This window comes from Azolla caroliniana, unplaced genomic scaffold (assembly GCF_043228905.1).
Source record: "Azolla caroliniana isolate FFs.n. ecotype wild unplaced genomic scaffold, voAzoCaro1.0.p SCAF_20, whole genome shotgun sequence".
NCBI lineage: Eukaryota > Viridiplantae > Streptophyta > Polypodiopsida > Salviniales > Salviniaceae > Azolla > Azolla caroliniana.
This window is the reverse complement of record NW_028230455.1, coordinates 279,459-302,413: the sequence shown is the minus strand read 5'-3', so window position 1 is coordinate 302,413 and position 22,955 is coordinate 279,459. Positions and strand designations below refer to the sequence as shown.

Here is a 22,955-nt window from a genome sequence, read left to right as displayed (position 1 = left end):
CCCAATCTGCTACGAGTGGTTACAACGAGCTAGTGAATAGTGTCGAGTGACCTATTCGATTTCCGTCTAACCTAATGAAGCACGATTGAGGAAGAACTTGCAAGACAAAGTCTCACTCCAAGTGGCTACAATCACATGAGTAAAGTACATCTGATTGGCGTACTTCAAGAGTGATTTAGAATAGTGGAGTCTAGACTTTTCCAGTGTTTTTCTCTTCTTTGAAAAAGAAAGTGATATTGTAGAAGTTGCCAGTTGAGAGATTTCAATTTGACTGAAATCTCAGAATTTGTTCTATCAAGCTGAAGTTAGAGAGATCTTCAAGGGTTGCCACAAGGTGAGATGTTGATGAAGACATGAAGATGACTAGATGTAGAATTGAAAACACCAAGCTTTGATACCAAATGTTGATGTCAGTCGTCAAGTGCGGAACAATCTCAAAACTCTTTGAGATGAAGATCCTTAGAGAATACATAGAAACAGATTAAGAGCATAGGACAACTGAATCATGAAACAAGATCTACAATGGAGCAAAGAGAAGAGAGATAGCAAGGTAGGCACTAGAGTATGTAACACAAGCTGAAGCAACCCGATTTCGATGGGGACCGGACCCATATATTTCCAGTAAGTTCCGGAAACCTAAAGGCCCAGGCCAAGGTTTACGAGACCCGATTGGGCGCAAATAACAATGAGATTATGATGAGACCTCCGCCCCAGGTTTTTGTGGGTGTGTCCCAGAGGAAGAAGATATATGTACATATGTATATGATTTCATGGTTGTGGGCTTCTTCTTCTTTCAAGGATTCAGTCACTTCACTCTTGAAGACAGGCTTCAATTCCATCCAATACTTCTTTTTGCTGCTTCTCCTTTCTCTCGCCATAGCCAGGTAAGCTGTCTGAATGCATGTATTCGGCATTCTTTGTTTTGTATGGTCTCTATCACTGTTTGGTACAAGAAGGGGTTGAAAGAGAAAGAGAAAGAGAAGGAGAAGAGAGATGATGACTTCACCTCTCTCATGGGACCAAACTTGCCTGTGGAAATCATCAAGAAAGGAAGAGATATGTACTGAAACTCAACAAAGAAAAGTCAGGTTTTGGTTCTCTAAGACCGTCTCAATGGCCTAACATAAGCTATGATAATGGACCCATGAGACCAGAAATCGTTTGCGAGCACTCCTTCTCCCCTGACATGTTGGTGGGGGGATTATAAAAAGATCTGTTGGTTGAAAACAAAATTAATCGGAAATGGAATGAAATTCGACAAAGAAAAGTCAGGTTTTGGTTCTCTAAGACCGTCTCAATGACCTAACATAAGCTATGATAATGAACCCATAAGACCAAAAATCGTTTGCTAGCGCCCCTGCTCCCCTGACATGTCGTTAGGGGAATTTTAAAAAGATCTGCTGGTTGAAAACAAAATTAAATCTGAAATGGAAAAGGCCCTCCATGAGTTTGTTCTGTGGCTGAGTCCCCAAGCAAAGAGAACCTGGATACTGCCATTACCGATGCTTCCTTCCTTGTTAGGAGTTCCCTTGTAGGAATGTGTGAAAAATCATGGCTGATGTCCTCATGTGCGAGTAATCCCAAAGTGACATGTTCTTCTGTTTTTTGTACATTGAAGCAACATAACTCATTTATTCTCTCTTTCTGCCCAATACTAAGCCAATCCCATATTTCTATTTTCAATGTCTCCACATCAGTGAGGCAGTGCATCTTGCTCCCATGGGCTTGGGTGTTTGGATGTAAGCTCCAGCATCAGTCAGCTGCTCTAGGTAATTTTCCCAATATTGAGTATCAATGCTGCTGCAATGGTGATCAAGCTTAGATCTATGTTGTTTGTTCTCCATTCCACATGGAGGGCATCCGATGCTGCTGAGTGAAACATGGACTCATGTTTCCTTGTCACTTTCTCTTCCTCAATGTGCACATCCAAACTTTCTTCAAACTGCCATCTTGCTAACCATTTTGAGATGTCTCAGATCCATCTGGATGATTCTTTTTAGCTTTTGGTGGGTTTTGTGTGGTAAATATCCAATATCCAATGCAGCCTTGGGAACCTTGGTGAAGCGATTTTGAGGCATTGTCCTTATTTTCAATATGTAGCTTTAAATTCTTTGAAGACCATAAAACTCTTGTCGGTCTTTCAAAGGCAAAAGTTTCAGTTCATCCAAGATGAGGATTTTCAAGTGCTTAGCGAACAAGATTCTGGCAGCTTTACTTATTTTCTTATATTTATTTTGGCTTCTTCTTCTCAAAGTTGTGATAATATTTTAAGACGTAATCTCTCGTTTGGTTCGTAGGTCCTTCCTTTAAAAGACATAGTCTGGAACTGCCTCTTTAAACAAGGCTTTGGCCCACCATGCAAGGTAATGGAATATGAAGACCAACACATGGGTTGCAAATGTTCTTGTTAGAACCCAAGAAACATTGAGAGAAGTTGTTGGTCAACAATATAACTCCAACAACTCCAACAACTCCAACAACTCATTAACAAAGACCAATCGTGACTTTCTTTAACTCCATCACTTCATCTCATGCTGCAAGTGGAGGTACGGACATATAGAAGAAGTTCATGATGTGAAATTGCAGCCACATCCCATATGCTAGCATAAAGGTTGATTGCCTATGGTTTTAAAGCTTTAGCAAGCCTTGGCCTAATTGAGTTGGGTCAAGCTTCCTTGTCATCTATCAAAATGGTGGCGAGGTTTCAGAAGAGTGTGGTGTACTTCTCTTTGATGTGCTCATAGGTTGGGCACCTACATGGGAACCATTCCTTGCTAAATACCTTCTTCACATAACTTGCAAAGTCTGTTTGCTGTTTGTATGCAAAGTGCTTATAATGCTTCGATCTCTATCTGGTGGGAGGAAATTTTGAATTAGCCTATTGTTTTTCTAACACTATGGAGCATGTAGATGTACATGTACCTTGGTCTCTCTATGCATCCATCTATTCAGAAGGTTATCTTTGTAGGCAATCTTTATGGAAAGAGACTCCTTGGGTGTGATTGAGTCTTTTGGGGATAGAGTTGCCATAGGTCAATGATGCATTTAGATGCAATATCTTGTTTAGTCTCATAGGCCATTATGGCCTTTTAAAAACTTTTATGCATGCAAACAAGGCTTGTCTAAAAAGCAGTGTTATTTTTCCTAACCCTCCTGATTTACTATATCTAGTGGTTTGCCTGTATCTAAATTACCATTGGAAGCCATCACCATGAGATAGACCCTTCTCTAGAATCTAGTGCGTCTTTGTAATGAGTAGGATGTGTGGTCTTGCCATTGCCTTCTCCATTCTTGTTGTATGTGCAAGTCTCAGTTGCAGTTCCAAACTGCAATGTGTAGCTTTGGTTTTGATGTCCCATAGGCCATGCGTCCCTATTCAAGGGCCTTATGATTGATGATATCAAAACCATCCCAGTAAACTCACCTTCTTGCTTTACATTCAAGTTGTATGATCAATGGCAATGTAGTTTTTTTGTAGTTGGTTTGTATCTTCATCAAGCTGTTTTCAATGAAGCTACAAGTGCTACTCCACCCTCGTATTATGACGTGCTTTTGAGCAAGGCAATCCTTCCCACTTTATTTAGAGAAATGAAATGTTATATTGACGTCTTCAAAAGGCTAAAGTGGCATATGAGACCAAAAGGTACATCAGTGTGAACCTTGTAGAATTATGGTGAAAGAAAGACAGAAAGAAAGATATATTAATGTCTTTTAAGTGGCCAAAATGGCCTATAAGACCAAACAAGAGATTACATCTTAAGTGTTGTCTCGTCTTTGAGAACAACAAATCAAAATAAAATAAATATTACTCAGTAAATATAAAAGTAAATAAAATAAGAACAAACGAGGGAATCTGGTTTATGGCACATGTGAGATTCTCAAGTTAGATATATTGTAACTTTTGTCTTCGAAAGATCTCTAGCATAGGTCGATCCAGAATGGAGAGGTCTCTGAAGCGAGGGAAGCACCTACGATGGTGGGAGATAATGGCCTTTATCTGCTGATGACAAGGGTGCTGCGGTTGTGGTCCATGGGGCCGGGGCCTACATGCATGACAAATTGCTATTTGCTATTGCCCGATCTATTGTAACTCCTTTTTTATGTCCTGGTCGGGAGCCAATTTGTGTATCCCTTGATTGACTCGTACCATTAGTAGGAGTGATGGGACTTAAGAAAGTTGTGATTGTCCTTTGTGGATGAGCAAGTGTGGCTGTATTATTGTCCTTCAACTTTTCCCTATGTCTCGAGTTCTAGCATGAAAAGTCCTAGGCACCGTTGTTCCTTATATTCTATTACCTTGCGTAGTGGGCCAAAGCCTTGTTTAAAGAGGCGATGGTATCTCCCTCTGATTTCATAAAAGACACTACATTGACAAACGTAGTGTTCTTCGGATTCCACTCCTTGATGACACAATTGGCAAATTCTTTCTTCAACAGGTATATGTGTATGTATGCCTACCTCAATCTCTAATTAATGTGATGAAATTCTGAGCTGCTCTATCACACTGTGCAACGTGTAGGATAGATGTATGTCCATATAAGGTGGCCTGATAATGAATCCATCCTCTGATGTGTGTAAGAAGTGTGTCTTGTAGTGGGTCATCTTTGTACCAAGTGAAATTTTGGGGCTGACCCATGTTATCTTGTTTGCCGAGTTAATAATATCACTTCGGATCACTCTATTCTTTTCCATTGTGGTCATATTTAGATGGGGAGAGTCCAAGCTATTTTGGAATGAGGGTAGTGCATTTATACTTATGCCGTGTGACTCGAACCATTGCCGCATTTCAGCATACCAACAATGAATGTCTCCATTTTCAGTCAGTTGTCTTGATGACATGTCACTGATCGGAACAATGCCTCGGTGATTATAGGTGCTGCTCCCATTTCTGCCCGGATTATATGATGGGGCATTGATGGTTTGCTCCTTATCATGCGGTCAATCATTGACACTAAAGGTCTCTCTAAATCTTTCCAATGATTTGCCTTGTTAAGACTCAGCCAACCCCCACGTCTTTACCAAAGAGTTGGTATGACAATTGCATCAAATAACCACAACTTAGTATGTGGCTCTTGGAACTGCAAATGTGCACATTGTCTTTCAAGAGCACTAAGGGCTGTGTAGAAAAAAGAAAGATATATTAACGTCTATTAAGAGGCCAAAATGGTCTATATGACCAAACAAGAGATTACACCTTAAGTGTTGTCTCATCTTAGAGAACAATAAATAAAAATAAAAATAAAAATTACTTAGTAAATATAAAAGTAAATAAGATAAAAAGAGACGAGGGAATCTGGTTTTCAGCACATGTGAGATTCTCAAGTTAGATATATTATAACTTTTGTCTTTGAAAGATCTCTAGCATAGGTCGATCCAGAATAGAGACATATCCGAAGTGAGGGAAGCACTTGCGATGGCGGGAGATAATGGCCTTTATCTGTCGATGACAAGGGTGTTGAGGTCGTGGTCCATGGGGCTAGGGCCTGTGTGCACAACAAAGTGGTATTGCCCGATCTATGGTAACTCCTTTGTTATGTCCTGGTCAGGAGCCCATTTGTGTATCCCTTGATTGAATTGTAGCATTAGGAGTGATGGGGCTAAAGAAAGTTGTGATTTTTCTTTGTGGATGAGCTTGTGTGGCTGTACTCAACAACTTTTCCCTATGTCTCTTGAGTTCTAGCATGAAAAGTCCTAGGCGCCGTTGGTCCTCATATTCCATTACCTTGCGTAGTGGGCCAAAGCCTTGTTTAAAGAGCCAATGGTATCTCCCTCTGATTTCATAAATGACACTACGATGACAAACATAGTGTTCTTCAGATTCCATAGCTTGATGACACAATTGACACAATTCTTTGCATGGAAAGAAAGAAGGAAGAAAGAAGGAAGAAAGAAAGAAGAAAGAAAGATATATTAACATCTTTTAAGAGGCCAAAATGGCCAATAAGACCAAACAAGAGATTACATCTTAAAGTGTTGTCTCTTCTTTGAGAACAACAAATTAACAAATCAAAATAAAATAAATATTATTCCGTAAATATAAAAGTAAATAAGATAAAAAGAGACGAGGGAAACTGGTTTTCGGCACATGTGAGATTCCCAAGTTAGATGTGTTGTAACTTTTGTCTTTGAAAGATCAAATGGTCTATAAGACCAAAGAAGAGATTACATCTTAAAAAGTTATCTTGTCTTTGAGAACAAAACAAAATAAATCAACTAAGTGAAAAAGGAAATAGAAATAGAATAAGACACGACAAAAGAATCTTGTATGATTCTCAAGTCAGATACATTGTAATTTTGTCTTTGAAAGATCTCTAGCATAGGTGAAATTCAGCATGGAGAGGTCTTGGAAGTGAGGGAAGAATTTTTGATGGCAAGAGATAATGGCCTTTCTGTTGATGATAAGGTTGGTGAGATTTTGGTCCATGTGGCCAGGGCCTACGTGCACACAAATTGCTATTGTGTGATCTATTATAACCCCTCTGGAATGTCCTAGTCGGGAGCTCATTTGTGTAACCCTTGATTTACTTGTAGCATGAGTAGAAGTGATGGGTTAAAGAAAGTTTTGATTGCTCTTTGTTGATAAGCTTGTGTAACTGTATTCTTGCCCTTCATCAACTTCTCCTTGTGTCTCTTGAGTTCTGGAATGAAATTCTTTAGGGACTGCTGGTCCTCATATGCCATTACCTTGCATACTAGGTCAAACCGTTTCTTAAAGAGGCAATGGTATCTCCCTCTTGTTTCATATAAAACAGTACAATGACATAGTGTTCTTCAGATTCCACTCCGTGATGACAATTGGCAATTTTTTTTTTTAGAGGTATTCATGGATATATGCTTATCTCAACTCTAACTGTATTGTTGCCCTTCAACAACATCTCCTTGTGTTCTTCAGTTCTAGCATGAAATCCACAGGGACTGTTGGTCCTCATATTCCATTACCTTGGATATTGGGTTAACTGTTTCTTAAAGAGGCAACAATATCTCCCTGTTGTTTCATATAAAACAGTACAATGACATAGTGTTCTTCAGATTCCACTCCATGATGAAAATCGGCAATTGTTTTCTTCTAGAGGTATTTGTGCATATATGCTTATCTCAACACTAACTGATGTGGAGAAGTTTGCAAGCTGCCCTATCACACTGCACAGCGCATGGGATAGATGTATGTCCATATAAGAGGGCCTGATGATGAATCCATCCACTGATGTGTGTAAAAAGTGTCTTATAGTGGACCATTTTCCTACCAACAGATGTGGCTTGGTTGTTGTCTGGCTTGCGAGTCTGGAACGCTTGGAGATGATGTGGCCCAATAAACTCGATATACTGCTGCAGCAGTGTGATCTGCGCCATAGTTTGGAACTCCTGGATGATGGCTCGTCACCTCAGTAGCTTGCAGCATGGTGATCGGCTTGTGAGTCTAGAACACGTGGATGGTGCCTTATTTGCTCCCGTACACTGCAAAAAGTGTGATTGGCATGAGAGTTTGGAACTCTTGGATGATGGTGTGGATTCTGAAACACCTGTATGATGGCCCATGTTCCACGATAGACCGTCACTGGGTGATTGATTTGGAAGTCTGGGACTTTATGATGATGGCTTGTTCGTGTTGATACGTTGGCGCATCCTGCAGGATGGTCAACTTAGCGTGAATGCTTGTGTGATAGTTATGAACAAATCATCTACTACTGATGTCAATTCAATTCGAAGCTTCATAGGTTCAATATGTTGGACATGCATTTGATTAGGCTGAGTTTTTTTGGCATCAATAAACTTAATCTTCACTTCATTAACACATCTGCAGCTGCACCATATAATATTTCATCCTATGCTTCCAGCTCAATGTTCCTCGGCTATTCATGAAAGTGAAAACTCTTCGTTTGGTTCTAAAATGATGTATACTCTTTGTATGCCATAAACATACAAAATAATTTAAGTCTTTTGTCTTTCGAAAGTTGATATTGAACAAAATATTTTGAGTGCATGGTATTGAAAAATGACATTGAACTTTGGAAGCAGAAGCTCTTAATCGTTTTGCCATTCAACAATTGTTCATTTTTCTGCAGCACCTTTTCTACTTGATAGTGACTTGTATAAAAGAATTTTAAAATTTAGAGCTAAAACTTGATGATTGTCTCATTTGTATGATATTTATGTATAAGAATATCTGTTGTGTGTATGTTTTTATTTATATTTTGATCCACCTGAAAGCCTTTTCAGATATATCTTACGAAATCATACATATGGACACCCCATCTACTTCAAAGGATAAATGCATGACACTGGCATCCTCACCAGAGTTGCAGATTCAATCAACTGGGGCTGGTCATATGGCATTGCAATGTGTTGGTAGTCTTCAAGTTCAATGTAGATTGCAACTGGGTTTTATATGTGGAAGTCTACCTGTTCCAACAGACAATGAAGCTATGATGTGTCGGACGTCCGTTGTCGAAGCTGCAATTGTTCCTGCTATTAGCCTTCAGAATGAGAGGTATTGCTCATAACAAACAGGGGTTTCCTTACTGTAACCTTATATTCAGTAGGGAAAACTCTAAAATACTAAGTTTCCCGTTATTTTCTTTAAACCCCCCTAAGTTTTCACTATTTCCTCATATGGCCCTAAATTTTTGTCATTTCCCCAAATGCACTTAGTCAGACCCCTTTTGAGCAACCATATATGCTATTTGAGTAGTCATATGCTCAATTCATGCAGTTTTTCATTCTTTTGGCGGTTGATCAAGGATAATTTCGGGAAATAGCAAACATCAAGGGAATTTGGGTGAAAAGAAAAGTTCAAGGATATTTTGAAAATTGATAAGGAAATTTGGAATTTAATAATACAGGGTTGTAGCACCACAGTATCGAATGCTGCCTAACCAAACTGACCTCAACACACTCTTTCTATCAGATGTTGAACATGAGCAAACTCTACCCATAACTTCAGGAAGACCTCCGGAAGGTATTTTTTTGTTATGTGGAGATAATCATCTTGTTTTGCTCATATTATTTGTTTCATGTTTTGTTGTTATAAGACATGAGTAATGGTAATCTTTGCAATGATGTTTTAGAATGCTCCAACTTCAATTTTCTAAGTGATGAGGCTAAATCGTGTTTATGGTGGTCGTTTGTGTTAACCAGGGGCAAATGATTTATGCAAGGCTTGGGGTCAGAGCTACCACAATCAACCATTAGCAAGAAAATGTGAGGCTCTTGCAGTTAGTGCTCTGGCTGGGTATGAAGATCAGATAGATGTGATAGCTCCAGTGGAGATACTGAAGAAAATCTTCAAGATACCGTACTCTAAGGCCAGATTATCAATAGCTGTGCACAGGGTTGGACAAACATTAATCCTGAACACCGGGTAATAGTCTTAGATTCTGATGGAAGTATTATCCTTGTTTTATGTTTGTGTTATGAGAACTTATGGCTTATCCGAGGTATACTGTTTGCTCAATACAAGTCAGGCCTGACGTTGAAGAGGGTGAAAACCTTGTGAGGACAAAGAAGAACCAAGCAAAGGCCATGGAAAAAGCATTGTTTCTAAAGTTTGCAATGCAGTCAGTTAGAGCTGAAGCTTGTGATTGTCCACTTCAACAGAATTCAGAGGAGAAAAGCACTACAAGCTTTACATCGAAATCAACTACATCAACGTGTAGCAATGATATTGATGATGACTTATTGGATCCAGATGCACATGCCAATGGATGGCAATACAGTATGAATAATGATGTGACAAATAAACAAAAGAGGAATAACAAATCTACCAAAAGTCTGAATGCAAGCAAACATGGCGCTCAAAATGAGCATAAACAAAGAGTTTCTTGGAGTCAATCAGATCAAAACAGTGTCTCAGGCATCGATCCCCATAAAAAATCTAGTATTGTTGGGGAACGACAAAAAAATCCTGATTGCATTCAGAGTGAGCCAGGGAATCATAAGAGGTCAAACAATGATGGTTTTCTTAGAGTTCTTTTTTGGCAACTAGAAGAAATGAAGATGCTCCTTGGAAGCGACTTATTGCTATTCAGCAATGAAAAACATGTTGCTGTCAGTTTACATTTGTGGGAAATGGAACGCCAGGTAGGCAGTAAATTCTCTCTGTTTTTTCCTCTGCTTTTTTTTGACATTGCCTTAGGGCAATGCTATAACTTTCGAGCTGGTTGGTGGAAAAAATGTCTATACATACATTTTTAGTAGCAAACAACAGGTTTGCACAATTTAAAACGAAAATCATGAACAGTTTTTATGATTAAAGAAACATCAAATTCATTGCTCAAAACCTGAGTTACAGTCTGCAATGCTTTCAATTGTAGTTTAGAGAGTAACACTTGTTTTTTTCCCCTTATGCAAAATTAAAGGTGCAAGATTGTTTATATAACATCATATGATGACCATTGGTGGTTTTCCATCATCATGCAGCTTGATATAACTGTATTAATTGGAAGTGTCATAGATGGGTTGTTTAATTGACATTGTGTAATCCTGATGTGCTATAATTCCTGGTATTTAATGGACCTTTTTGAAGTACGTACCCTCTTCAAATTAGGTTGACGATCCTTCATTTGATATTTTATCAAACATGCTACTTCTCTAGTTACTGCAGAGCGATTCAACTCCTTTTTTGACCTGTGGAATTCCCATTAAGAAATGTTTATGCATATGCAGTTTTCTTTTAGTCTTACAATGTAGAACATTCTTAAAACATCGTTTTGAGGTTTGCCCCACATTATAAGAATTTCTAATATAAGATAGATTATAACTATACCTCTATTTAAAGCCTACTTGACATGATAGCTGCTTTCAATCTATATTAATTTCTATACAATCTTACTCATGGTTAACACAGGTCACACCATTGATGTGGCTTGATGCTTGGCTGGACAATGTAATGGCAAGCGTGCCTGAACTGGCAATATGCTACCATCATAATGGGATTGTCCAAGGTTATGAACTCCTCAAAACAGATGATATATTTTTACTGAAAGGACTGTCAGAAGATGGGACTTCTTTCTTCCATCCACACATCATACAGCAAAATGCATTATCTGTTTTAAGGTTTCTTCAAGAAAATTGCAAGGAAGATCTTGGAACCTACTGGGTAAGTTCTTCTTTTGCATCACTTATTTGGATTGGCTATTATCTAACTTTATCTATGCTTGAATAAATTTCTCTCATAATATTTTGGGAAAATGAAGCTGAAGAATCTAAGTTTACGTGAATTGAGGAATCATTCAGCTTTTCAAAAATGCTGGGGAAGATCTGGTTCAGCTTTTCAACCTTTCAGTCATTACAAATAAGCGTACTACCACAGCAAAGAAGGATGAGAAGAAACAGCCTTTGCCCTCTTCTTGTGGCAGAGGTAACAGAAGTTGTTCCTTGCCTCTTGGAGTTCTTTTATATCGCCTTGCACACAGGTTATCTCTATCAAAGGTAGGTGATTGAGGATGCCCGCTGTTCCCCAAAATTTTGTTATATTTTACAAATGGATGAATCGTTTGTTGTAAATGTTGATTAGGATCCGTCAGATAGATGCAAGTGTGCAAACTTTTTCAAGAAATGTCTCGAGCTTCTAGGAGAACAAGAACACCTGGTATGCAGACACATTCTTTGCTGCAGCTTTTGTATGTAATAATAGTGGTCAAAATTAATAATCATATTCGCTTTAAGCTTTCGCCACATTTTGCAGTTTGTTCGTGCTTCAGCACATGAACATGTTGCACGGTTGATATTGAAATGCCATGAAGAGCTGGGTTCAATATTAATGCCTTTCATGTTAGAAGCTAATGAGCATTATGATGGTGCACCCAAACGTTTCATAGAGCAGGTGATGGACTCATCTCTGTCTTTATGTTCGGAGACAAAGCAAAAGAAATCATCAAAATCAGTACTGCCATCTGGTACTAACCATGTTAACTCGGACACGGACATTTTAGTGCCTGTAACAGGAGACACAGATCAATCTTTAGATAGGGATAACAACTGTTTGAGAAACGAAGAACTGGAATCAGACGGGCCAGTTGAAAAAGTTACAGAAATGAATGTTTTAGGTGCACTGAACAATGCAGCGCCAATGCTACAGAACTCACATGATGAGGATGTTACAACAGAAAGTAACTCAAGTCTCAATTCAGGTATTTCACACAGTCTTGTTATGCCAGTCTCAGCAAGGCTTACTGCAGTTCACCACGTATCTCAAGCTATCAAGGCCCTTAGATGGCAGAGGCAGCTCCAAGATGTTGAAGGTAAAGTCTTTGCATCTGAAAGAAAGGCAATGGAAGCAAAGAGATATATTCATCTGGTTCCAGTATGTGCTTATGGCGAAATAGATTGTATTGAGTATTATGACATTAGAGAATGTGAATTTGGTCCTTTTATGGACCGAAAGCTGGTGCAACTTGTTTTACTTCTTGGTGAATCGTATCTTGCTCTGGGTCAAGCATATAAAGATGATGGGCAACTGAAGTGGGCATTAAAATCGGTGGAGCTGTCATGCTCTGTGTATGAATCCATGCCTCTTCACTGGAATGACAATACTTATGTTTCTGATGAGCAAATTGCACATTGGTTACCTGTTCCCACATCATATACTTCAAATTTGGACATGTCTATGCAATTGGATAATGATACTCGAGCATTCTGTCAACCGATTCTTCAAGATTCGTCCACACAAATAGGTGCAGACAAAGATTTATTTTGGGGTCAGGCCTGGATTCTGGTTGGTGACATCTATGTTGAATATCAACGACTTAAAAGCAGCGGTTTTACCGAAGAGAAAGAACCTAAATATAATGAACTCACAATGGCACAAGAAGTTGTTAAGGAAGTGAAGCGCCTCAGGAAAAAGCTTAGCCAAAACAAGAAAAATTGTACTGTTTGTAGCTTAGTAAGATGTAGTTGTGAAAGTGATAGAGCAAGCAGTGGTAGAAATGCCAGCAGTAGTAGCCCTGTGACAACAACAAGAAAGGCTCGTAAGCATGGTAAGAAAGAAAATTTTGACAGTTTAGATAGCTTGGAAAAGAACAAGCTCACGTCTGAATGTATACATCAGTCTCTGAAACATGACGTCTCTTTGCTACCAACTCAAGATAATTTTGATGTGAAAACTGGTAGGGATGCCAATCTATCTGCAGAGAGAGCTGAAGTCAAAGAGATTGAACCAGAGAAAAAGAAAAAATCTGATATATTCTCTTTCTTAGATGGTCCACATGATTTTAATAAGGAGGAATACCTTGAAAATGCAGCAGAGTGTTATGATGCTGCAGTACTCCTATTCTCTAAGATGTTGCAAGGATCAGAGGAGATGAAAACAGGTTTGAAGAAGAAGGGTTGGACCTATAACGAAATTGGCCGTATGAAATTGGCTTCTGGAAATATTAAGGATTCAAAGGTGATGTTTGATAAAGCTATAGGTGCATTCAAAGATGCCAAAGATCAAATTAATGTTGTTCTAATATATTGTAATATTGGGCATGGTCAAAGAGCAGCAGCTGAAGCTTTAGTGGCACAATTGGATTCCTGGAAAGGTGGTGAATTATATGAACAGATTTTGAAGAAAGTTTTTGATGATGCGGTGTCTCAATACACAGAGGCATTGAGATCCTATAATACAGCGAAAACAGAGTTGAAGTTACTAACGGAAGTTCCAGATAGTGAAAGTATTGGCCTACGCAATGAAGTATTGACACAATGTGCTCATACATATTTGAGATTAGGCATGTTGCTTGCAAGAGAAGATAAATGTGGGCATTTATTGTCTAGGTTTCCAACTGTTAATAAATGTAGTGAATTTTTAGATGTTGACTCTATGGATAACCAGATGCCACAATACAAGAAAATCCATATTACTACTAATGGTGCCATTAGGGAAGCTATAGCTTTGTATGAAATGCTTGGTAACCTTCGAGCACAAGAATTAGCATTTGCGCATTTTCAACTTGCTTGCTATCACAGAGATTGCTGCTTTGCTATCATTAAGTCTGAAATGAGGATACTAACTGAATCAGCCTCCCATCAGCAGTTAAAACGATATTTATCTCTTGCAGAGAGACACTGGCTTAAAGCTTTGAAGTATTACAGGGCATCCATTCACCCTGATATGTTTCTAGAGATATTGATGCAGAAATCAGCGTTGAATGCAGCAGTATCCTCGTCATCAGGTTCTGTCTCGGTATGTACAAGTCCATGCTTGTTTTCTTTAAGTTAATTATAATCTGCTGAATGCTAAGATGTAAGATGCGATGAAATATTAACACCATATGGGTAATCTATTTAGAGGGTAGGGTTATTATATTGCTTCGTACATGATATATCACTTTATAGATTGTTCATTGAGTAAATTGAAACGATTTTTTCTTTGACTGAAGGGCATTGGAACATGCTTGTTCATCTTAAAACTGTAACAGATCAGCATGCTAATACTATTTGGTCTGAAAGCACACTAATACTGTGACACATTAGAGGCGCATTATTTGTTATGCATGAACTCTGACATATGCAAATTGGATCTCTAAGACATCTATCGAAAGCTCTAATTGTGGAAGAGAAATAAAAAATATGAGCACGTCCTGTTAAAATATGTAGAAAGAAAGAAAGGAAGAAAGACTTATTAACGTCTTTTAGGAGGCCAAAATGGCCTATAAAAGACCAAACAAGGGATTACATCTGCAAAGTTGTCTTGTCTTTGAAAACAATAAATCAAAATAAATAAAATTTCTACAAAGGTAAAATCAGATAAAAAGAGACTAAAGAATCTTGTTATCGGTACATGTAAGATTCTGAAGTCAGAATTGAGAGGTCTCCAAAGTGAGGGAAGCACCTGCAATTACTGAAGATAATTGTCATTGTTAGCTGATGATAAGGGTGGTGAGATTCTGGTCCATGAGGCCAGGGCATATGTGCCCGACAAATTACTATTGCCCGATCTATTGTAACCCCTTAGAAATGTCCTGGTGGGAGTCCATTTTTGTAGCCTTTGATTGACTTGTAGCATGAATGGGGTGATGGGGCGAAAGAAAGTTGTGATTGTTCTTTGTTGATCAGCTTGTGTGATTGTACTATTGTCCTTCGACAACTTTTCCTTGTGTCACTTGAGTTCTAGCAAGAAAATCCCCATGTACCGGTGGTCCCCATATTTCGTTACCTTGCGTAGTGGGCCAAAGCCTTGCTTAAAGAGGCAATGGTGGCTCCTCTTATGTCATTAAAAACCATTGCAATGACATATTGTTCTTCAGACTCCACTCCCTGACGACACAATTGGCAAATTCTTTCTTCTAGAGGTATTCTTGTATATCTCCCTACCTCAATCTCTAACTGATGCGATGAACTCCCTGATCCCACTGCACAGCACATAGGATAGATGTATGTCCCTATATGATGGCTTGATGACGAATCCATCCTCCGATGTGTGTAAAAAACTGAGTCTTATAGTGAGCCATCTTCGTACCGAATGATATTTTGGGGCTAATCCATGTTATCTTGTTTTCCGAGTTAATAATATCAGTTTGGATCACTCTATCCTTTTCCACTTTGATCATGTTTAGATGTAACGGGAGTAATGCAGTTATGTTTATGCCATGTCACTCAAACTGTTGTTGCATTTCAGTATACCAACAATGAATTTTTCCATGTTCAGCAAGTTGTCTTGATGACATAAGTGCCAGCCAACCTTCCTTTCAGGGAGCTCCCAAAGTCGTTGGATACAGCTCACTGATCGGAATATTGCCTCAATGATTATAGGGGCTGCTCCCATCTCTGCCATGATTATGTCAACGATTGATATGAAAGTTCTTTCTAAATCTTTGCAGTTATTTGCGTTGTTTAGTCTCGGTCCCCACATACTTGATAGAGAAGTGTTGGTGTCAGAAGTATTATCAAATAGCCACATTTTAGTTTGTGGCTCTCGGAACTGCAAATGTGCACATTGTCTTTTGAGAGCTCCAAGGGTTGCATATCCTTGACAAAGTCGGGCACAAGCAGCCTCCCATAAAGAGGACCTAGGCCCTATAAATGTTACTCCTAGGTATGTGTAGGAGTGTATGTATGCCACCTTTTCCTTTCCCAAGAATTATTCTGGTTCTAATCTTGTTACCCATGTTTGAGTGGTGCTAAATACTATGGCCTTAGTTTTATTCATGTTTATTGACAAACCTTTGTCCGTACAAAATAGTTATCTTTGTCGTTCCTTCGGAGAGTCAGAAATGAGAACAATATCATCAGCAAATTGTAATATTTATGTAGCTGCCTGAAATAGTAATATTTGTATAGCTGTCCCTGCTAAGCATGCTCCAACACCCCCAAATCTCTCTATGTAATGAGTTACCTTATCCATATAGAGACTGAAGAGAGGGGATGATAGTGGGCATCTTTGTTTTGCTCCAAGTGTTGTAGCCACAGCCTCCAACAACCCCTTGGGAGATTGCATCTTTCCTGAAACGGATTCATACAGTGCATTGATTCCCCATTGCATATCTACAGGGATTCCAAGGGCTTCTCGCCATTGCATAAGCCAAGTGCATTTTACAGTGTCAAAGACTTTTCGGAAATCCACAAAGCTGCAGTGAATCCTCTTATTATGGGCTCTGCCTTCCTTGATAAGGGCTCAGAGGGTCAATATGTGATCCAAAGTTGTCAATCCCTTTCCAAATCCTGCCTGTCGGAACAGCAGCCATTTCTCTCTGCAAATATACTCAATTCTGGCACACCCTAACTGCCAAGGAGCACAATCTAAATCCCAAATAGGAAAAAAGACATTAACTTCTTTAAAAGGCCAAAATGGCTTACAAGTCCAAACAAAGGATATATTCAGAAAATGTTGTCTCGTCTTTGAGAACAGCAAACCAAATAAACGAAATTAAATATGGGGTACTAAAAAATGTAGTACCTCAGCAATTCAGATTCTGAAACTTCAGCCTTTAGTGATCTTCAACACGTGACGCACCAAGATTGGAAGATCCCCGAAGCAAAGGAAGCACCTTCAGTGCTTGGAGAGAATAAACCTAATTAAATATAACTTAACATTGGGTACTAAAGAATCTAGATGTTTAAGAATTTAAGATTCTGAAGTTAGATTGGAACTTCTGCCTTCGAAAGATCTCTAATATGGGCCATTACAAGATGGAAAGATCTCTGAAGTGAGGGAAGCACCTATAGTGCTGGTTGATAAAGGTCTTTATTTGTCAATGACAAGGGTGTCAAGGCCGTGTCCAGATGGTCATGACCTGTTTGTATGAAAAATTCTTATTGCATGAACTATTGAACTCCTTTTGAGCGTCTTGGTCTAGATCCTACTTATGTTATCCTTGATTGACTTGTAGCATGAGGAGTGATGGAGCTAAAGAAAGTCGGTGTTATTCTCTGTTGATGAGTTGTTGTGGTTATCTTGTTGTCCAACAACTTCTCTCTATGTCTCTTGAGTTTTATAGCATGAACAGTCCCAAACATTGTTGGTCTGTGTATTCCATTACCTTTTATAGTGGGCCAAAGCCTTGTTTGAAGAGATAGTGACTTCTCTCTCTTATTTCATAAAAAGCAGCACAATGGCAGACATAACGTTCTTTCAATTCCACCCCTTGATGACACAGTTAGAAAAATCTATTCTTCCATAGACTTGAGTTCATATCCACCTATCTCAGTTTCTAACTGATGTGAAGAGATTCTGAGCTATCATACCATGTTACATGAGATACATGTGCATTCGTATGAAATACAGAGCAGAGACTTCTTGTATATATATATATATACACACACAAGAAGTCTCTATATATTATCCATCCTGCAACATGCGTAAAAAGAGTGCCTTATAGTGGGCCTTCTTCCTGCCAACAGATGTTGTGGGGCTGATCCATGTTCTTTCATTATTCAATTTAATGATATCGCCTTGAATCACTCTATTCTTTTCTACGTTAGTCATGTTCAGATTTGGACAATCCACGCTATATTGGAGTGGGGGTCGTGTGTTTATACTTATGCCCTGCATTGGAACCATTCTTATATTTCAGCGTACCACCAATGATTCTCTTCATTTTCGACGAGTTGTTTTGATGACATACATGCTAGTCTTAGTTAGCGATCAAATATGGTGGATATTTGTCACTGATCAGAATAAAGCTTGATCACTGTTAGGGTGGTCTTTAACTGGTGATCTTGTAATTAAGGCTCATTCATGGGTTGCACACAAGGACAAAGAGATTCTCTATGATGGGTGCCAATCAATGCACATTCCTCTTGGAAACAAACGCCCCCTCAACCTATATAAAATGTAGGTTTTGCACTTACAAATCTTTTGTTGCTTTAGTCAATCCTCAGTTATTGTAATCTCCCTGTGGTTGAGACTCACTCCGATTTCTATGCGTATCACTCTCTTCCATTAATTAAGAGTTAAGCTATTTGTGCTCATAATAACTTTTGTTCCTCTATAAATTGTAAGTTTAGTTCTTAGAAAGTGGTTGTTGGTTTAGGTAACCCTAAGTTATTGTATTATCTCCCTGTAGTCGAGCTCAGTTCTATTCTCAAGTTTATCACTCTCTTCTGCGAATTGAGTTAAGCATCTTGTCTTCATTATGACCTTTGTTCGTCTCATTAATTATGTGCTAATTAAGTATTTTTTCCATGTTACTTCATAATAGTGACTAAGAATTTAACTACTAATCAGGTTGAGTGTGGGCATGTTGTCATACTTGTTCCATCGAAGCTCACTGTTACAAATATTGAGAATCGATTAGATAGACATATAGAATTACAATCACAGAGATGGATATATGAAAACAAACTTCTATTACGTATGAGAGTAGCTCACAATGGTAGTTCACCCATGCGCTCACACCTTAGAGCTTAGATGGGATCTGGACCAGCTCACTACAAAATTAGTGGGGACTGATAATGGTGACAGCCACCGTGTAAGAGAGTGGATTATATTCTCTGTTTGGTCTGAGTGTAACGTTAAATGTGCAAGTCAGTTGATAGTAGTGGAGATATTCCTTTTCTGTTAACTGACTTGTCGTTTAATATGACCCAGCTCCCTAGATATAAGCTAGTGCTAGATAGTACTTATCTTAAAGTCAATCGCACATACTTCAAGAGTAAGTACATCATAACTTGCCCACAAAATATTCTTCTTGTTCACTTGATTAGCCAATCCTATTAGTCTACTTCGCTCTTTCCTAAATATGGTTTCCTAGATTGACACCTTACCAACTCATATGATCGAGTTGCACAATAGCTACTCCTCATTTGGGGCGCTATCACAAAATGTGCACTCTAAGAGTACATATGGGGATAAATTGACAACTTGGGGTTGATCATGATTATATCTAACACTCACTACTTACAATCAAATAGCATTGTTTGGGTGTGCGCGCCATGATTGAATCATTAGGTTAGCCCAGGACTTAAGTCTACTTAAGCTATCCCTATGATTACGATGTCCATCTTCACTGAAGTTGACCTATGCTCTCGAAGGCACACATCACAACCCATAGCTAACAATTTGCCAGTGAAAGATTCTTAAATTTAAGGCTTTACATATTATTTGGTAGATGGGGGTCTTAAAATCAATCCAATTCATTTCCTCCCTAAGAGACAATGCCAGCATTCAAAATATAGAGGATAGTGGCAGAGCTGATGAATTGCTCAAAAGCCCTCCCAATTGGTCTCTTAATGATTTTGCAAGACAATTATCAACTTATATAGGTAAATAATTGGTGACCGAGAGTTTCTAAAATCAGAAGGTTATATAAGGATGGGTTTGAAAAGTTTGAGCAAGAAGGCCCTTGTGATTTGAGGATAACTGCAGTTTTGCGAGGTGTATTGGCAATAAACACCTTTGTCTTGATTTGACTTGGTGTCAAAGTATAGGATCACCTGCCTCTCAATGCTTCGCAGGGCACAGCGCAGCCCACACCCATCCTCTAGAGCTAGACACACAGTAGTGCATGTCATAGAGGAGTTACCCTCGAAAGAGCTACAACAGTTTGACAATAATATTTACTTTTGTTCTTTCTATCACACACTGTAATGGTGAGGGCTGGTGCTATTTTACAGCCCTAGGGTCAGGACTTACTGAGGTCTCACTTATTTCATAAATGTCCATTTGCGCTGATGATCATTGGAGCTGGTAAGAAAGGCCTAGCATGAGTTTAAGGATTTCAAATGCTAACAAATTGGTGAACGCGAATTTTAAGTTTAGCAACATTTTAACTGGATTGTCCTAAATTTTGTTGAAATAAATTTGTTATTTTTTGTTGTAGCAGAGTTAGATCTATTGGCACAAGATACTTCCAAACATACAAGAATTTCAGATTTCTATTTAGATTTCATATGAATTTTTACAATAAAAACATTGTGGTCAAATGTTGCACATGATGTTGTCTTATGTTGGTTTTTGAGAATATGCCTTAAAACATGATGTTGGTCTTCAAATTATATATTCATTTTTACAAAACTAGTTCCATTGGCATTTGATAGTTTCTGGTGTCTAGAATTGATCTCTAGATTCCATAAAAAAAAACATTTGTTTGTTGGATATCCAAGTCTTTATGTTCTGCCGTGGCTTGGTCTTTTAACGTATATATTAGAAAATAGTTAAATTCAGTATTGGCATTGGATATCAAAAACATACAAAAACTGTTCTTGCTCTTTATGTCTAAATTCTGTCTTTTAACAATCTGTGTTCAAAAGTTGTCATGAGATTGATTTATTGGTTTTCCAAAATCATATCGAAATTTATTGGTTATTGACATTCTTTTCTTCTAATAGATGCTGGATGTGGCTCTCTCCGACTTATTGGAGGGAAGACATGTTAACTTTTCAGAAGACACAAGGTCAACCCCAAATGAGAATTTTGATGGAAAAGAGTTCCCAAAGCCATCTGAAAGGGTTTTAGAAATGTATTCTGAACAACTACGATCCCTCTTGAAGAGCATGCTAGCTACATCTCAGAAAATGCACAAAAAGAACTCACTAGAGCAGACAACTAGAAATCCGGTGTGCATCGAGAATAGTGATGTGCAAAAATCTGGCCAAGGTGGTGGTGACGTTGAAAAACTAAAATCTATGTATAGGCTCGCTTTGAAGTCAGGTGAAGTGCCAGATGTTAAAGGGTTGTATGAATTGTGGATGATATGAACAATATGCCAAATCTGTATGAGTATTTTACTAGGCAACTAAAGATGATGTTTATGAAAGTTCGTTTAGACCACTAAAATGCTTACTTCAAATTGAAATTGGATGAAATAAGTTCGGTATAACTCCTTTTCTTGTGTATGACTGAAATTATTTCTAGATTTTGCGAATCAAACACAGAACAGATCTATTGACCAAGGAATATTTCTCAAGAGATACACTGACCAAATCAGGAGAGTACAAAACTAGGGTATTGTCTCTCTTTTGATTCATTACTAACGAGACCTAGTGAGTCTGAGCCATTGGCAAACAGTGAGCTATTCACCACTTGGAAAAAGGAAAGAGGGCGTAATTTGACTCAAGCTATACTTTTTTGACAATTCAATCACTCGTTCGCATGGAAAGAGTTTGAAAATTTCTAAAATCACTTGTGAAGTTTCTTCAAGTTAATGCTTAGAAGCCACACATTCTTGTGCAGGTAGCATCACTTCTATTAAGTTCCAAATGTATGTAGGTTTTGAAGAAAAGATTTTAAAGATGATGTGCATCAATATATTCCTTACCGAATGCATTGACAAATTAAGAAAGATAGGGAGGCTTATATAGATAAGGAGGTTAATGTTGAAACCTCCTTTGATTGAGAAGTATTTACTCATTGCTACATGTTAGAGCCTGTCCCATTGGTTGCTATCTACACCATTGCTTTTTTATAACTTAGTTCATTTTCTCTTCGATTGGAGATGAATTGTTGCAGGGTTTATGACATGTGTACTTTTCCCAAATCTGACTGCATTGGAATTTGATTTGCATACTTCATTGACCCATAGTCCATCATTGCACATGTGCATTCTTTCATCTTAACATGTGCTGCAATTGCAGCATTTAATGGTAAATTTATTAAATGTTGAGAGTCATTGTTTAACTCTGTACACTGCATGAAGATATTCTACTTTTGGTACCATAGCTCATATTAAATGTTTGAGGACAACTAAAATCTCTACCTCTCTTTTCTCTTTTGGTAATCTCTCTCTCTCTCTCTCTCATGGTAGCTATTTCTTATGTTTTAAATGTCCCTCATTGAAGATGTTGCAATAGCCATCATCATCTAACTTGCCAGTTGAGATAAGATGTAAACTAATCTTTCGTACATGTCTTACCTCCTTGAGAATCAATTTTTATCCCATGTTGGTCTCCAAACAAATAGTCTTGGTGCCTACCACCTTTGGAAGGCCATCATTGCCCATCTTCACAACTCTGAAATCCTTTGAAGTATAAGAAGTAAAGAACTCCCTTCTAGATGTGACATGGAATGATGCCATGCTATCAACAACCCAATTAGTTTCATTGTAAGCAAGATTAATTATGGGAGGAAGTTGTATTAACACGATTCATTGTAAACAACTAGTAAATCATCTGAGGAAGTTGTATTAACACGATTAGAATTATCATCGTTACCTTTCTTTTCATGCGTACCATTAGATGTGTGGTTCTCCTTTTTCCATTTGTAACAATACCTCTTTATGTGTCTTACTACAAAAATGAAATTCTAGATTTTTATACCTTGGTTATGATTTACTTCTACTTCTCCCTCGGTTGTTTTGACCTTGGCCTGTATGCTTACCCCTCCCTCTCTCAATAATCAAGACCTCTGAATGTGACGATGTCCCTTGTGTCCTTCGTCACATCTCCTCATTTAGAACACCGGTTTTGACATATTCCATAGTCACAATTCCGTTTGGGGCTGCATTAGTTAGAGATACCCTAAAAGTTTCCCATGAATCAGGGAGAGTGTTTAACAACCATAATGCAAGAATCTCATCATCAAATTTCACTCCCATACC

General features: G+C 38.3%; 1 protein-coding gene across 3 annotated transcripts; it reads left to right on the top strand.

The window, feature by feature from the left end:
* The first annotated feature begins 780 nt into the window (after positions 1-780).
* On the top strand, positions 781-21,243 carry LOC147850673 (erythroid differentiation factor-like protein). 3 transcript variants are annotated; one of them, XM_087335503.1, is made up of 10 exons: positions 781-884; positions 8,218-8,488; positions 8,841-8,956; positions 9,136-9,358; positions 9,462-10,077; positions 10,844-11,095; positions 11,233-11,427; positions 11,513-11,587; positions 11,684-14,164; positions 20,749-21,243. In XM_087335503.1, the coding sequence occupies exons 2-10, from the start codon at positions 8,241-8,243 to the stop codon at positions 21,115-21,117; spliced, it is 4,575 nt and encodes a 1,524-aa protein (XP_087191629.1). In that variant the 5' UTR covers positions 781-884; positions 8,218-8,240; the 3' UTR covers positions 21,118-21,243. The 3 variants fall into 3 exon arrangements, with proteins under 3 accessions (XP_087191629.1, XP_087191630.1, XP_087191631.1); XM_087335504.1 differs by having other exon boundaries at positions 791-884; positions 8,209-8,488; XM_087335505.1 differs by lacking the exons at positions 781-884; positions 8,218-8,488; positions 8,841-8,956 and having other exon boundaries at positions 9,217-9,358; positions 9,458-10,077.
* The last annotated feature ends 1,712 nt before the right edge of the window (positions 21,244-22,955 follow it).